Genomic DNA, 17,139 nt, shown 5'->3' with positions numbered 1-17,139 from the left:
CACAAATCAAGCTAAAGTGGCTGTTATCTGACCGGTGACAGTGTGGAGAAAGTGTCAACCTGCGCCGGCGTTCCAGCGCACAGGCTGTGGCTAACCAGCTCAGTCATTTCAGTGGAATGGTCTGTAATTCATAGCTCTGCTGATTGACAATTATTGATATGCTCTCGTTGCGCGAGACAGTAATAAGCTTCAGTGGCCAAAGCCTGAGGAAAGGCATTTTGAGCCAACAACAGGGTGTTTTCTGTTTTTGTGTGTCACTGTGAATAATTGCTGGAGGAATGATCTGGTTCTAATTTGGGTTTTTATTCATGTTGGAATTTGAATCAAAGGCAGAAGATGTAAGTTTCTTGCTGTAGTCCTGGTTAAAGGCTGAAATATTGGTAGTAAATAAGCCATTGCATTAGTTATAAGCTAAATTTTTTTTTTCGGTACGTTGTTAATTATGTAATGAAATATATTATGCAGTTCATTACCTCAGAGACTTCTTTAGGATTTGCATGACGTTGCTGTAATGCAAACCTACTGTGTGTGTGTGTGTGCATTTTGACAATGAGGTGTGTTAAAAACCTGCCCCACACATGCAGCACGTCCCCTCATTGTACTTATGGCCATCATTTCACAGGTGATTATGCCACTTGTATCCAGTGCCCTGCTTAAGCAAGCGAGAGTAATTAAATCATATTAAACATTAGAGCACCCCATCACTTTCACTAATTACGCCACCTAAGTGCCTTTTATTTGCATCTCAATGGATTAGAAAATCGTTGGCATTAAGAGTGCGCTGGTAAATTGTGCTGATAAAACCTCACTTGAATTCGTCAGTGGAGCAGCGGACTGGAACAAGAGAACGGTGATTGTGATTGTAAACCCCCCACAACCACCACCCCACCTCTTTGTATTTTCTGTTTCCTTTTTTTGTCTTTTCTCTTTAGTACTAATGCACAGAGAGCCCCGCCGCTCTTTTATGTTAAAATAAGAGACGGCCTAATTTGGGGCTTTGATTGGAAGAGCCTTCTCATCGGGGTCACTGAGACGTCTTGGTGTATTAATTTATTTATTTAGGATAATAGAAGCCTTCGGGGTATTAATTAAATGCACGGACACTGAATGCTGTGGAGATCCGGTACCTCTCTTCTTTAGATCTTAATTAACAATCAGACAGAGATGGAGGAGCAATATGGGCTGTGGATGAATGCAGCGGAATTCATTCGGGGGTCGACTGTGGTTAACGCACACTGGTGTGGGTCTGTGAGCAGGACGTGATTGAGCTTAGACTGTCCCAATTGTCTATTGTTAGTGAAAAATTATATATGTACATATTTTATTTATAATTTTATATATATAATATATAATTTGTCAATATTTTTATATTTACAGTATCTTATATTTTATTTAAGGATTGCATTTCTTTTATTATTATTATTACATATATAAGTGAATATAAGTATAAATAATCGGCAATAAAAAATATATAAAACATTTTTATTTGTGTGTATTTTTATTGCTTGATTATTTATACATTAATAATAATTATTATACTAATAAAACTTTGTTTCTGATATTTACGATAATAAAATACAAAGATATGATGTATTATTTAATAATTTACTTATCAAAACTTTTATTTATATTTCATATTAAATGAATATATAACCTGCATTGTTTAATATTAAACATATTAATTATAATGTTAATAATATTTAAATATGCTTATAATATTTGTGGTTTTGAGCTGGATCGTTATGTTTTAAGATCATTTCAGAAATCAAAGTTTACATTTTCATTTCAAATAAGCAACACAAAAGGGTCTAGTCTGGGCTCAAGCGCTAGTGCTGGGCTGAGGCTGTAGAGCCAGTATCCAGACTGTCGAGAGAGAAATGATTCTTATGTTTTTCTCTCTTTCTCTCTCGACACTTTCACTCGCTCATCACTCTCATTTTCTCTGCTCTGTCTGTCATCATGAGTCCACTCTGTCCCTTGTTTTAATACCCCCCCAAAAAAACCCCCAAAACAATCTGTGTTCTCTTTGGTGGCCGTTACCCTCGTCAAGCAAAGAGGATTGTAGGCGTGCCATATTTGCAGAAAGACACACTCCATGTTGTTTCTCCCCCAGCGCAGCACTCGGAAAGTGCTGTGTGTAAAGAGGCGTTTGAGGAGATTAGAGCAAGATATTTGTACCCCCCCCCTTCTCTCCCTTGTACATGTGTGATTGGTGGTAATTAGCCTCTCTCTCTCTCTCCCTCTCTCTCTCTCTCGTGCTCTAGGCCTAAGCGCCTTTGAGTAGGACTTGAAAGGCCATTAACGCTGCTCGCTCTCCCAGCTAATTTTGCACGACAACAGCTGAACAGGCAGAGGAGTTTACAAAGGCAGCGCAGGAACTTTTCATACGACAGGAAGCTTTGTGATGCCGGGTGGACGTTTGTGTGTGTGTGTGTGGGGAGGGTGGGGGTTGGGAGGGGGGGTTGTATCGAGATCCCCGTCTGCTTTGAGACCGCTGGGGCGGAGTAACTTAACAAGGCTTCAGACGCACAGGGATGTGCGGGACACACCGCAGGCTCTATCAGTCTCTGTGTTGTAACACCACAGGCTTTATCACTAGAGGTACATGCTAATTAGCTGCAGACTGTGTTCAGGTGTCCAGTTTCTGTGGACAGCCTCTGTACAAGCGGGTGTACGATGGGGTGGGGGTGGGGGGGTTGTAAGTGCGCGGTAGGGCTTAGACTATGTGTATACACCTCTGCACATCACCTAGCATGTGGACATCATGGCATGTCTGGGGAGCTCCCCACACCTCCCTGTCTCTCCCTCTTTCTCCCTTTCACTCTGTCTTGTTTCTTTCACTCGCTCTCTCACTCTTTCTTGCTCTCTCTCTTCTTTAATCATCCTTTCTCTCTTTCTCTCTCACTGCCTCTCACTGTCACTTTCACTCTCACTTCTCGTTTTTCTCTTTCTCTCTTACTCTCGCTACCTCTTCCTCAGTCCTCCACTCTTTTTCACTCTCTCTCTTTTTTCAGTTTTTCGTTGACTTAAACTTCCACTGGGCAGCGTCATGGTAACAGCAGATTATTGATTTGGGTATTATAGAATCCGCATTGTTCACAAAATGATCATATCATGTCAGCCGTGGTGTTTACGATGCAGATTGGTGGAGTGTAAGCTTCCGCCACTCGTCAGCCACATTAGCGCGAAAGAGGCAGGCGTCACTCGTCAAACATGTCCTGGCTGATCGGCTGTGTATGTGTACATATAAACGCAATGGACACTTGCTTTCCATTGCTTCTTTCACTCGCCCCTTTCCCATCCATCTCCGTCTCTTGGTTTAAGTTGCGCAGTCTTTGAAGTGACGAGCACCTGTTGTGTTAGTGGTGGAGAGAGGGAGAGCTGTGTGGCCCCAGCGTCTGCCGGCCGGCTACAGGGTCACTTAAGCCCAGGTCAAATCGGGGTCACTGAGGGTTCAAGGGGAGGGGAGGAGGCTGCCCAGCACAGTGCTGCTTCAGGGGGCTTTGGGTAATACCATTAATGGCACAGACTCTGCTGTTTGACCTCATGAAGTGGCTGAGCAAGTGGTTCTTAATCCTGGTCCTGCACTACACCCGTCCCATTTAGCTTGGTGGGTTTCCTGCTCTAACTCTAGCGGTAGCTCTGATCATCTCATTAATGTTTTAATGCGGAGGCAAAAACATCTATTTCTAACTTTTGAGTAAGGCTTCTCCTTTAATAATGCACCTTAGTAATGCTGCTCGATGTGTCAAAGCTAAAAATCAATAGGCCTTTGTGAGTCCGCAGAGTCATGCCCATATTGGGAAGCAGTTTTTGTATCTATGGGTATAATGAATGGGATTTGTGAAAAAGACTGCTTTCACGCCCTGTGGTAAACAAAAATGTTCCAATTTTATATATATATACACGAAAGCAGTCTTTTTCACAAATCCCATTCATTACTCAAAGCCTTGCTCTGAATTATGAGTTTATGAGATTGGTAATGAGATTGTTGAAATCTGAATTTTGCTACATGAGCTAACACTGAACCTCATAATTCTGGCAACCTTCTCAAAATAACCCCAACCAAACCAGCAAGGTTTTCCGAGTGTGTTAGATAAGTTGCTCCGGCAGTAGTAGAGCACAGTTTGAGGAGCTGATGTTGGATTAGTGTATAGTATACGGATTAGTGAATAGTGTTAACATTTAATTTGTTTATCCAATTTCACACTGTGACATTTCAGTGTGTAAGAGTGTTACAGTATTCTGACTTCCTACCAACCTTGTAATTTCAAGCATCCATTTAACAAAAAAATGTACACAGGATGAAACAGACCACATTGAAACATTTTTGTTTATCACAGTGATACTGCTGATTTTTCCTAGGGAAATCCTTTCCAGGATGTACTCAGTACTGCCTACTAGTGCTGGGTAGTATGACAATATTTTATTGTATCTTAATCAATTTTGTTATCGTGGTAGACAAAATACTTTTGTGAGTGTATTATGGATATCATCACTGCTTAAATAGCACGGATTAACTGCACATTTCATTACAAAGAGTGTAATCAGTATTATTTAATTCAATGGAGTGCAGCATATTTCAATAATAATAAAAATCACGTTACACATTAAGTATGGAAGAGTATAAGTTTGTGTAAGTTTTTACACGGTTGGTGCATTTAGTCTACCTGATGAAATATTGTGATAAATATCGTATATCGTCAAAAATGTCTTTAAATATTTTGATATTAACTTTTTTCCATATCGCCAGCTCTACTCTCTACGGAATGCTTCTTCAGAGGTCTGTTAGGCATGAGTCTAAATATCCACATGATTTTGACATAAAAATGAGCTGCTCTAATAATATGCATGTTTAAACTGAAGAACCATGAGGTGTCTGAACTCTGCACTTCACCAGAAGCCAGGGCAGAACCTGCATCAGCTTTTAAACTGTTCAGTCAAGAAACATCAAGCATGTAAATATAGCATATGAAGAGTGCTTCAGACGGCTGAATGCTAGCCAGGACAAGGCCTCTGGCTCTGGGTAGCTTTAGGAAGTGCTGCGAAAGCTGGAGCTCATTTTCACATTCGACTTGTGTTGATTTAATGGATTACAACTTTAAGCCTCAATAATCAGTTTTCCAGCTAAAGGTATGAGGTGAAATACGACATGGCTAGGCTGGTGGCGTTAGCTGACAGTTTGCATTTGTCTGTTTATCCTAAGGATCCTATAAATATATAGAAATATGTGTAAGAATTGGCTTTATGTTCTTAGTTCTTCTCAAAGGCTTGTCAGCGCCCTCCGCAGTGAAATGTGTACAGCCAGCGAACGAGCAGCCAAGAAAAGCTGCTTCTAATTTGGTGTAACTTTTGAGTGAACTTTGACTGCGTGCTGCCTCTGTGACCCAATCCAAAGGGACCGACGTGTGTGTGCATGTGTGTGAGTGTGTGTGAGTTTCAGTCCTGCCCAAAGATGTTTAAACAAGGTCTGTAAATGAAGACAACTTCTGGGTGTGATACGGGTCTAATCAAGCCAAAATCAACACACTCCCCACACCCACCAGCACCTCCACCAGGATGCCAAACTTCACAAAAATTCCCCTAGGGACATACAGGAAATGCCTGTTGCTCCTCTCTCTCTCTCTCTCTCTCTCTCTCCTACTTGCTTTCTCTCTGTTTCTCTCTGTTTTTTCACTCTCTTCATTTGCGACATCCTCTCGTTAAATGGACCTTGCGCTGGCCGCTGGGCCGCCGTCATGGTAACTGCAGTTTGTTTGTGTAGACTGAAGTGCGGAGGTAGGATGTAATCGGAGAGGGACGTTCAGAAAAGAAAGCAAATAGAAAGCAAGATGAGACAAAGCGCCTGAACACGGCTTTCTGCACAGACCCACAGAGTTGCGTGCAGAACACAGTCAGTCGCATGCAGAGTTCATTAGTTCACTATCAGTTTCCTTTCAGCTAGTTACAGTGAGAGAACAACAGAGATGCCTCATCCTGTCTGGATATTTAAGTGTGGTAATACAGGGGATTATTGAGATTGTGTTCAGCTGCTGTGTGTGTGTGTGTGTGTGTGTGTGTGTGTGTGTGTTTATGTGCATGTTCCCATACTCTTTGAAAAGCAGAGCTAGACAGGGACAAACTACAATGTTAACTAACCAAGTCGGTTTGTAACAAATAAGACTTTACAAAGGGCTTTATTGTTGCTGTTGCACAGAAACATTGTGTCTAAAATAGCAATTTTGGGGTATTTCTATTGGTCCGTTCATTACGACATTTGACATTTTAAGGTTTTTGGGGTACCTTAAAGTAGATTAAAGTTTAAGTTAATTTCCCCCAATTTAATTAAAATTAATTTCATTGAAGCAAAGCAAACAAAGCAGACATCTAATTAATGTTCCCTTTTTACTGCAGCATTAATGTCTATTTGTATTTATTCTAATGGTTTAAAAATCCAGTTCAAGTTGCACTAAATGGCTTGAAACTGCAGCCATATATATATATATATATATATATATATATATATATACATACATACATACACTACATACACACACCGATCAGCCATAACATTGACAGGTGAGGTGAACAGCATTGATTATCTTCATCGACAATGGCTTCATCTGTCAAGGGGTGGGATACATTGGGCAGCAAGTGAACAGTCAGTTCTTAAAGGTGATGTGCAGAAAAAAGCATGAGAATCTCCAAAACATCAGTCAGGTCTTGTGGGGTTTTCTGGTATGCAGTGGTCTCCACCTACCATGAACCAGCCAAAAGGTCATGGGCACCTAAGTGCTCATTGATACAATCCATGGAGGTCCCACCTCACAACTTACATGACTTTAAAGGATCTGCTGCTGACGTCTTGGTGCTTGGTACCAGAGGACGCATTCAGAGCTCTTGCTTTTGGTTACTGAGGTAAAACACCTTATAAAGATAGGAATACAAACCCGTGTGTATGTGTGTCTGTAGTACCCTGAGCAGCAGTCACCCCTCCTTCTCTCTGAGGGCCGGCTGTGCGACTCAGCCATGCTGTTTTCAGTTTGTTTTCCCCCCATTGAGAGAATGGCCCGTAATGGGTGTGTGTGTTTCCTGCTTGACCCTGCTGGTGAGTTCAGCCAGAGGCTACGAGTTCAGCGTGACAAGCCATGAGGCATTTCTCTCTGCCCGACTCCTCTTTTAGAACCACCGTCTCCTGTCTCTCTCTATTCCCCTCTCCCTCTCTCTCTCTCTCCCGCACTCTCTCTCTCTCTCTATCTCTTCATCTCTCTCTCTCTGCCCCTTCCAGTGGTGACAGTGTGTATGTTAGCATGTGGAAGTGGCCCGTCTACTGCGCCGAAGTGTAATCGCCCAGAAAATCGAGAAAGGCTCCCCTGCACCCGACGACTCGACCGTCACAACCCGCCGGCGGAGAGGGGGGGCAGGGGAGGTAGTGCATCTGCCTTTATGTGACCCATCTGTCTGCAGGTGGTCAAATGCCTCTTGCTGAGTTTCAAATATGCAGCAACTCAGAAAGAGATGAGGGAATGTACTCTCCCCTTTCTCTCTCTCTCTCTCTCTCTCTCTCTCTCTCTCTCTCTCTCTCTCTCTCGCCCTCCCTCCAGCTCTTAAACACTGGATGAGTATGAATATGAATCGTCCTCTTCCTGTTAACATGGCAGAAATCAGAGTGTGCAGTCATGGTGCTGTCGCCCTGAGCTAAGAGTTCCACTGTGAAACCTGTGAACACACTCCTTCAGTATACACTACATCAGTAATGGAAGAGTTCGATGTACACGGGTCGTCCACAAGTCTGATCCTCCATCATTTTTCTAAAATCAAAGGTTCCAATACTTTTTGATTTGATCCTCCGTTGCTGCAGTAACAGTCTCTACTCTTCTGAGATTGCTTTAGGCAGTCCTTTTTTGCTGTTGAAGTTGCATTGAAACTCTTAAGTGTTTACACTAAAAGATGTTACGTGGTGATTAGTGTCTAAGACCCAAGCCTTTACTGTATTAAGTTGATGACGCAAAATGGCTAATTGTGGCTAATACCATTGAAATCAACGTAATTTAACTAGAGGTCTAGAGGCACCACGAGTTAAGACTGGTTCATGTAAGGCCTCATTTCCACTGCAAGGCCAAATACTTACTACTAAGGCAGCACACATGCATTATAGCGCTTGCAGTTTCTTGTTCCATTTGCTGTGTTGCTAAATCAGAACTTCAAGGCCAACGCTAGCTATTGCCCTTTAATTGTATGCATCGCAAAGGTAACGCCAGTTTCCACTAAGCAAACAAGTCAAGTCAAGTCAAGTCAAGTGGGTTTATTGTCATTTCAACTACATACAGAGTACACAGTGAAACGAAACAACGTTCCTCCAGGACCATGGTGCAACATAGACAGTGCATACAAAACACAAGTGCAACACAGTACAAGTGCGGACAGACAACACAACACAGTACAGACCAGAGAATAATAAATAATGACTGTAGTGTGCAAGTTGCGCAATGTGCAATAAATAGAGTCCAGTGAGGTAGTAAAGTTATCAGTGCAAATGCTTGTGCAAAAAATGCTTCCCATGTTATCTGGGATAAATGGTTGGAAAGAGAGAGAGAGGGAGAGAGAGAGAGAGGGAGAGTGTAAGATATCAGTTCAGGAGTTGAGTTGTGTTGAGGAGTCTGATGGCTTGGGGGAAGAAGCTATTGCAGAGTCTGGTCGTGTTGGACCGGATGCTGCGGTACCTTCTTCCTGATGGCAGGAGGGAGAACAGACTGTGTGAAGGGTGGGTGGAGTCATCCACAATGCTGGTTGCTTTGCGGATGCAGCGGGTGGTGTAAATGTCCATGACGGAGGGGAGAGAGACTCCGATGATTGAAACCAGGTTGCAACTAGTGCCGGACTAGTGCTATTGGGCCATTCTGGTGACCGGGGCACTGCATTTTTGCATGAGTTGTATGCAAGTGCCTTTAAAGGCAAATTTAAGGGCATATTCCAAAATTGAGATATGCTGAAATGCCCTTAAACTCCAGAGAGCCAATGTTATATAAAGCAGCATTGGATTTTTTGCTAAAGGGCTCCCCCTACAGGTGTGGAGTGTGGACATTTACATGTGCATTTGTGGACAAGCTGAGAGTTACAGAAGTGCCAATGGCAGAAAAATTCTCCCTATAACAGTCAGTAGAGCATCAACAAGTGAAGTGAAGCTGTTAGTTTAAGGTAGAATTGCTGCATACTGTTGCTTTAACGTGAACAACGTATCGGCATCAGTTCAGAAACACTAGGTCTGACTTCTGTGTCCGTTCCCATTAATCCAATCGCTGAATTTTCCACGCTCGTTCCTACTACACACTCAGCGAACCACGCACCTTGTTTACATATCCCTCGGACTCCCAGCGCACATGTGGCCGGTGGAAACGGATGACATGTCGGCAGGAATTGTGCTCCGTGTCTGCCGTGATTAGAATAGATGTGCGCGCGTTCCGTGGCTGCCGGACACAGACACGAGCGCAGTCTCCTGCCGCCAGATGGAAAGCATTTTAAGCGTGCGGCCGACCACAAGCCGCTGTGCTGGCCGGCCGGCCTGACTTAAATGAAAACGGATGGCCGCCTACCTTCATTAATTCAATCAGATTTCACTCAGAGGAAATGGAGTGTTCGGAGTCGCAGGGGAGGAGGAGTGTGATGCGAGATCGATAAGGTCATTTATCTGTCTAACGGTCCAAATCCCAACACAGGGAGGGAAAAGAGGGAGAGGGAGAGAGAGAACCAGAGAGAGAGAGAGAGAGAGAGAGAGACTCCCGCAATCAATGCGCACTTAGTTAGAAGACTGGAACTGTATTTATTTACTCTGTAAATCTGGCCTCAGATCTACAGTGGAGCAGCAATCTGTTGCCTTCACGCTACATCTGCTACAGTCCTGTTATTCATACACATCAACACGTGACCTTAAAAATAAAGATTCCTTAAATGTTCCTCATTGTTCACATTTTTTGGGGGTGGGTGCATTTATATATATATTTTTCATTTGATTATTTTACCCTTGACATCCTCTTGTTACGTTTGATGCATATACATATATAGATTCAAGCTCGAGCCATGACTGGAGGGGCTGTCCTGCGTGCCCTGTTGTCACCGGAGCTCCCCAGCTATGTTTCTGTGCTGGGACGTCTAGCCGGTGACGCGCAGAAGCACCGGGGCACTGGACGGGAGGCACGATGGGGCAGTCACTCCCTTAGTCGCAGCTCAAGGTTTAGCTTGCCAGGTTTAGCTTTAGCCTAATCTTTAGCTTTATCTGTTCACTTTTTTGCCGCCCATTCCACATGGAGAGCAGAGTAATGTTGGTGACACAGCAGATGGTTATTGGACTTCTGGAAGATAGTCAAAGGCTTTGGACATTTACACTGGGGGCCCTGGGATTTAGGTTTCTATGGGCATTAAGACTGCAGTTCTAATTGCCTACCCTGTGTAATGCTTTATTCCAAAAGCAGTGTAGCCTGAAACACTCTTTATAACTTCAGTGTGATTGGGCGGGGCTGAACTGCTGAAGGCTGAATGGGCGGGGCTAAACGGCACATAGAATATACTGGATACACTGGAAATACATGTAAATGTGTTGGCTTTTCTGTGATTTAGGCCCTTCTAAAAAGCCCTTCACCCTCACACATATACAAATGCTGATCATTAAAGAAGGTAAAGGCAACAGACAGTGGTGCCACTGCGGCATCACTCGGAGGAGTCCTGTATTTCTAGGGACTTTTTTTTATTTCATTTTCTATGCTAAGATGTGATGCACTTGAGGGCTACTGGTTTTGTGGTGTTTTCCAGTTCTCCACGTTTAGCATAATGGGGGGGGGGAAAGACTCCCTGGACTACTCCAGATATTGTGGAGCCTGGCAGGAGGGTCACCAAGAGGTGAAGCGCGTCTGCGTTCAGAGTTCCCTCAAGGCAAAATAAACCACGAGTTCCACAGACGTTTTCCAAATGACACCTAAAATAAGTAGAAATAGAGAGGGCAAATGGAGGGGAAAGCATAAATTATCTTGTATTCTACATCATCAGACACGCTTGTGGCTGTGTGTGGAGTGTGTGTTTGTCTCTTTTTAATGTGAGATGATTTGCAGAGGGAAGATAATGTTTGTGGTCACAAATGAACTGCCGGATTTGTTCTGCCGTTGTCGGTGTTTCAGAACCTGCAGCTTTTGTGTAGATTATGGAACATGGACATGTAAGGACAGTCTTCAAGAGAGTAACCACTTGCGTTTCTGGTTTCCTTTGGTCGACCTAGCGTTAGCTGTTACCTCTATTACCCGCATGCCTCCACAGCTTCCTGCAGCCGGTCCTTCTGTCTTCTCTGACCAACCTTTAGCTTAGCATTGACTTGCATCAGCTTTCTTCGGTCAGCCTAGCTTTTTAGCCTTTTTGGTGCTCCCTGGCTTCCAGTTCGGGAAGCATGGGGTCGGCATTATGCCATGCAGCAGTACTTTCTCCATGCCGTCTCCTTCTCCCTTCATCTGGTTGACCTAACATGACAAAGACAACCATATACACCATTTGTGACATTTTTGTGACACTGTAACTCATCCGTGCAGTGAACACACACACATACACTTCAGTGAAACACACACAGTGGACAGTGTGCTCAGTGGGCAGCCATTACTGGGGCGCCTGAGGAGCAGAGAGGGTGAAGGGCCTTGCTGAACTGGGTATCAAACCCACAGCCCTGTCATCAATAACCGCTGAGCCACCACTGCCCTCTGTAATTTAAAGAAGGTGCTAGGTTAAGCCTTCTAATGCACTTTTTAACATAGCCGCGATTTTTTTTTTAATTATTTATTTGGGTTTATATTATATTTTTATTATACAAAGTAAAATGACATGTTTTGTTTCTTTATGAGGTTTTTGTAGCTCCACAATTTTAGATAACAGCAGATAATGGTGACTAATAGCACTAATCTGTCACGAAGAAATGTGGTACATTTTAAAACTAGTGCTTCGAGGAGTTTGTACAGTGATGGATTGGGCAATCTGGCAGTGCACAATCGTTTCGGATGCAGTGGAGCAGCTGAATGACATGGCTAAGTGAGTTTGCTCCTCTGGAGATCTGTGTGTCACGGTGTAATTTGATCAGTTTATTGGCCTGGAGTTTGGAGCATACTCGCATTGCCTCCCTGTCCACTGATATGGCCTGAGCTGTGATGAGGCACTTCATACTGTTTCAGATTTCTATTTCTCATGAGATCATTGCTAGCATGATGGTTGAGCAATTGAAGCATGGTCCCACATACAGGCCTTAATGGTTCAAAGGATTAAAGCTAAACTCAATTCTGTTTTTCTTTTCTGTAGTGCATAGATTTGCACAGCGGTGGTGGCATACAGGTATATTTCTCCATCATTTGTAATGCACATCTTTTCATTCTCATGTACTCCACAGCCATCGAGACGCAGAGCAGCAGTTCGGAGGAGCTGGTCCCCAGCCCACCCTCGCCCCTGCCCCCTCCCCGTGTCTACAAGCCCTGCTTTGTGTGCCAGGACAAGTCCTCGGGATACCACTATGGCGTCAGTGCCTGTGAAGGCTGCAAGGTAAGCCGGTCACTGACCCAAGGGTGTAAGTGTTTATTTATGAGTGGTGGGATAAAAAGGGACAATTCTGAAAATAGTGATAAACTAGGACTGGCCCAAACGGTATTTTACAGGCTTCAAATAATCAGATACTCACAGTTAAAAACAATAATATTAGAATTTCAGACTTAACCTTCATTTATGTTCCTAAAAAAGTATCTGACTACTGAATATACATAACTGGAGATACTTCAGTTATTTATATTCAGTAGTGAAATACTTCTGTTTTTTAGTTCAGTATTCCAAATCTTCTTTAAATAGTTCTATTACTAGTACTTCAGATATTTATTGTTTCAGAGACTGTTGATATTTAATATTCAGTATTTAGAGGCTGAGCTCAGACGGCAGTGCTTATTCTGCTTTGAAAACACCATTCTATCCTATGGAAATACAGTGATTCACCTGTCTCCACTTATTGCAAAGTAGATGTTTGTTTTTTTGTGCTCTTAAACAGAGTAATATGTTGTCTAAATGTTAAATAAATTAAGATTCCTTAATACTGAATGCTAATATCTGAATACTGAATAAGTAAATAACTTGAGTATGAATATTAGATGCTCAATAGAAGAAGATTCAAAATACTGAATGCTAAATAACAAGTATTCAAATAAGTAATACTAAATACAAAAGGATCTGAAAACTAAATGCTAGATAAAAAGTATCTAAATGCTGAATACTAAAAAACAGAAGCGTTACAAAGACCAAATATTAAATAACAGAAGAATCAAAATACTTAAAACTAAATAACAGAAGTTTTTAAATACTGAACACTAAATAACAGACGCATCTGAATACTGAAAAGTAAATAACAACAGTAGAAACACTAAATGCTCAATTAAAGAAGATTCAGAGTACTGAATACTAAATAGTAAGTATCTAAATAAGTAATGCTAAATACAAAAGGATCTGAATACTAAATGCTAAATATAAAAAGTATTCAAATAACAAGTATCTAAATGCTGATTATTAAATAACAGTAGAATCAAAATACTGAAAACTAAACAACATAAGTATTTAAATACTGAAAACTAAATAACAGATGTATCTAAATAATGAGTACTGAATAAATCTTAATACTGAATATTAAATAAGGAAATGAATACCAACCTAAGGAATAAGTACTCAAGTCTCAAATTATTCCAGCCAGCCAAGTTATAAATCAGTGCTTTTTTGTGTTGTAATGCATTTTTTGTGCTTGAACTTGTGGTTAGAGCATTAGACTGGAAGATTGTAAACTAAAGAACAGCCTTTATTAAGTATTGCACATAAATATAACATAAAATGGACTCATGGAAACATTAACATAAGGCATATTTCAGATGCTCTACTCTACTCACTAAAAGGGAGTCTAGAATGTATGTTGCTCACGTAAGACTCACAATGTGTCTCAGTGGAAGATTTATTTTTTTTCTTCATTATTTATGTCATTGTCTTATACTGGAGCCAGTGAAATCACTTCTTTCTAATACACGTGGATCATGCATACCGAATCCCCCCTTAGGTTACTCCCCTACAGTCAGCTCACTTGTCCGCTTCCTCTGAAGATCTGGGGCTGGCCGGTGGGCTACGCTTCTTCGGGAACGCGTTCCAAGCCGCAGGCCTGGACTGTAGCCTTGCTGCTAAGCAGCGTGCGAGGTTCTGAGGCTTTCCTGTTGAATTATTTACCTTATGAGGTTTTGTGAGCTCCAGAGCGCACTAACAGAGGTAGTTTAGCTCCCAGCTTGGGAAACGGCAGGATGGGGCAGGTCTGGTGTTTTCTCAGTGGAGGTCGCAGCATGAGATAGAAGCCTAGCTCGGTTGGACATGCTGTGATCTTAATATGTTAAAGTTGTAGAGGTGTGTGCTGGTCTTGTAGAACAGTATTTAAGTTGTCTGTACTAATTCAAGAGACCACGGGCCTTCACATTCAACAGGCTTTACAGAGGCTGCCAGGAGTTGGTTTAGGATGCCAAGCTACAATTTACACATTCAGACCATGCCGTCGAGATGTAGGTGTAGTTAAAGAAGAGACCAAATGACTGTAGGAGGCAAGAGAACCCAGATAACTTTGACTAGAGTTCTGGGCAGCTTCTGCTCTGTGCTAGCAGGCCAGACCCCACCTTAGATGCAGTGAAAGAATTCTGCGTAACAAGGAGGTGATGGAGTGCAGAAACTTGTATGAGAATGTAGAGATTAAAAGTTATTGGAGGTCAGATTAGACAGAGGAGGAGGTTTATACATGATCCTCTTCTCAGACTTTGAAAATACCCTCATTGGTTTAAATATTAAAATATAAAAAAAATAGTGGTGGCTGGTTTTGCGTTAAATTTTCATGAACAGTTATTGTGTTGGAAGAAGGAAAAATGGGCAAGCCACTTTAACAAGGGCCTAATTGTGAAGCTCAGATGATCTCCAAAATATCAGGTCTTGTGGGATGGCCTTTGTGGTCCAACAGCATCGTGGACACCCAAGGCTCATTGATGTGTTCCATGGAGGCTCCACCTCACAAATTGCAGAGCTTAAAGCAGCATTATGTGTGAATTGGCATTTCTTGGTCCTTGGCTCACCCTACATTCGGGAAGTGAAATTCGTGCTTTAAGCCACCAGTAAAGGAAAAGCTTTTCACCAGCATTTTACAAGCTGAGACACAAAACTGGCACTTAACGTGAGAGAAACATGGACTGACACAGTAGAGTAATATTACTGAATTTTACATGTATATGACACAGGGTAACGCAGCGTCTTGTCGTGCCTGCTTTGACGGAATTACATGCTGCAGTCTCTGACGTGCCGAGGCAGACACTCTGACTCAGTCGTCTAGCCGTCACAATTAGGTGGCACTATATCAGAAAGGTCCCTTGGTGCTTCTTTATGATGCAACACTCGTCTCTTCTCTGTCTTCTTTCCTAAAAGCATGTGAGAATAATATCCTGACGACATTAGACGAAATCAATTATGGACAGATATTTTGCAATTAGTGGAATCATTTTAAAGCTGCTTTATTTTATTTTTTTGCACAGTTGTATGATTTTAAAGGTTTTATACTATTTTAGTTACAGTTTAATACAATTAAATGACCATGTGTAATACATAGTGGTTGAATGGTTGCAACACTTGACATTTTTAGATTTTGTGAGGCATAAAATTCTTCTAATTAATAATTTGTTATTTTGATGCAACATATTCACATAAAGGAGGTATTGCAGACCAATGAAATATTTTCATACATTTTTGTGTATGAAATAGTTTAAATAACTAGAAAAATGCATTTCCTGAAGACAACAGAGAATGGATGCATAGCATAAGTTCCAAGCAGTTTCTAGACTGTTGCTGCATGGTTGCTATTGTATTCTAGGTGGTGTATTCTATGGTCTTGCTAGCTGGTTGCTGTGGTTTCCTAGATGGTGGCTGTGGTGTTGCTAAGTGGTTGCTATGCTGTTAATAAGTGTTTGCTAGATGGGTGCCACAGTGTTGCAAGATGATTGCTATAATATTTCAGACTGTAGCAGATGGTTAGTCAGATGTTACTAGTATATTTCAATACAAATTCACCTGTATATACAGGTGGGTGCCAAGTGGTTGCTATGGTACACCATATGCCTGGTTGGATGTTACTAGCATATTTGTGTCATCATGACATAAAAACGGTGGCACCCTATTCATTCCTATGGGGAAAAAAGCACATGTCCTGTCAAAAGCTGTATACAGGCCTGAATATAATTATATATATATATATATATATATATATATATATATATATATATATATATATATATATATATTTGATAACACATGAGTTGTATGAACAATACAGCGCATGAAACGTTGTGTGTTAGAGGCTATGCTCATGATACCCTCTCTCTGAGATGTGTATTCATTGTAGGCAATGGAATGTTTGGAATGCAGAAGTTCATGAAAATGCTAGTTGCCATTTCTCTCTCTCTCTCTCTCTCTCTCTTTCTTTTTCTCTCATTTGCACACAAACACACCCTCTCTCACTCCTACACAAAGCATTTCAAAAGCTCAGATCAATAACATGTTTCAAGCTTTGGCTAATGTGTGCTCGGTGACTCAGACCAATACAAACACGCTCTCACAGTTAATACGCCCTCACAAGTTTCTCAGTTCACCAAACTTGCAGGTCATCATGAAATGCAGAAGTGCACACACACACATGTACCAGCACACACGCCCAGTGGGGACCATGCGTTCCCTCCCTGTTAGAGGCTCTCATAGGAGGGATTGTGGTTTAGAAGAATTAAATAACAAGTTAGCTTCTGAGAATGTGACTAATATAGTGGGAATAGAGCTCTACACCCATTCCGAGTGAAGAGGAGATGGTGGGGGGTGCTTTTAAAAATAGCAGAATGCAAGCTGGATTGGCTTTGATTTCACTAACACAGTGACTTGAGGGGATTAGAATGGGGGATTAGAAGTATTTTCTGTGTCATCTCTCTATCCCAGTGGGTTCTGCAGCATTATGAAGGACTGTGGTGGAGATCTAGCAGTGCTACATTTTCCTCTCCTGATACAGATGCCAATATCTGAATTGAGACAGATGGTTGTCTGCCCGGGATGCCA

At 41.9% G+C, this 17,139-nt stretch overlaps 1 protein-coding gene across 2 annotated transcripts in view; it reads left to right on the top strand.

Moving 5' to 3' along the window:
• LOC140551764 (retinoic acid receptor beta-like) overlaps nucleotides 1-17,139 on the top strand; it is a 208,853-nt gene that overhangs the window by 134,974 nt on the left and 56,740 nt on the right. For both annotated transcript variants that reach the window (XM_072675391.1, XM_072675392.1), the window contains one exon: nucleotides 12,392-12,540. In XM_072675391.1, the coding sequence (XP_072531492.1) occupies nucleotides 12,392-12,540 (149 nt within the window). The remainder of the gene's footprint in view (nucleotides 1-12,391; nucleotides 12,541-17,139) is intronic.

Source organism: Salminus brasiliensis, chromosome 3 (genome assembly GCF_030463535.1).
Source record: "Salminus brasiliensis chromosome 3, fSalBra1.hap2, whole genome shotgun sequence".
Classification (NCBI taxonomy): domain Eukaryota; kingdom Metazoa; phylum Chordata; class Actinopteri; order Characiformes; family Bryconidae; genus Salminus; species Salminus brasiliensis.
This window is presented reverse-complemented; position numbering and strand designations above follow the sequence as displayed.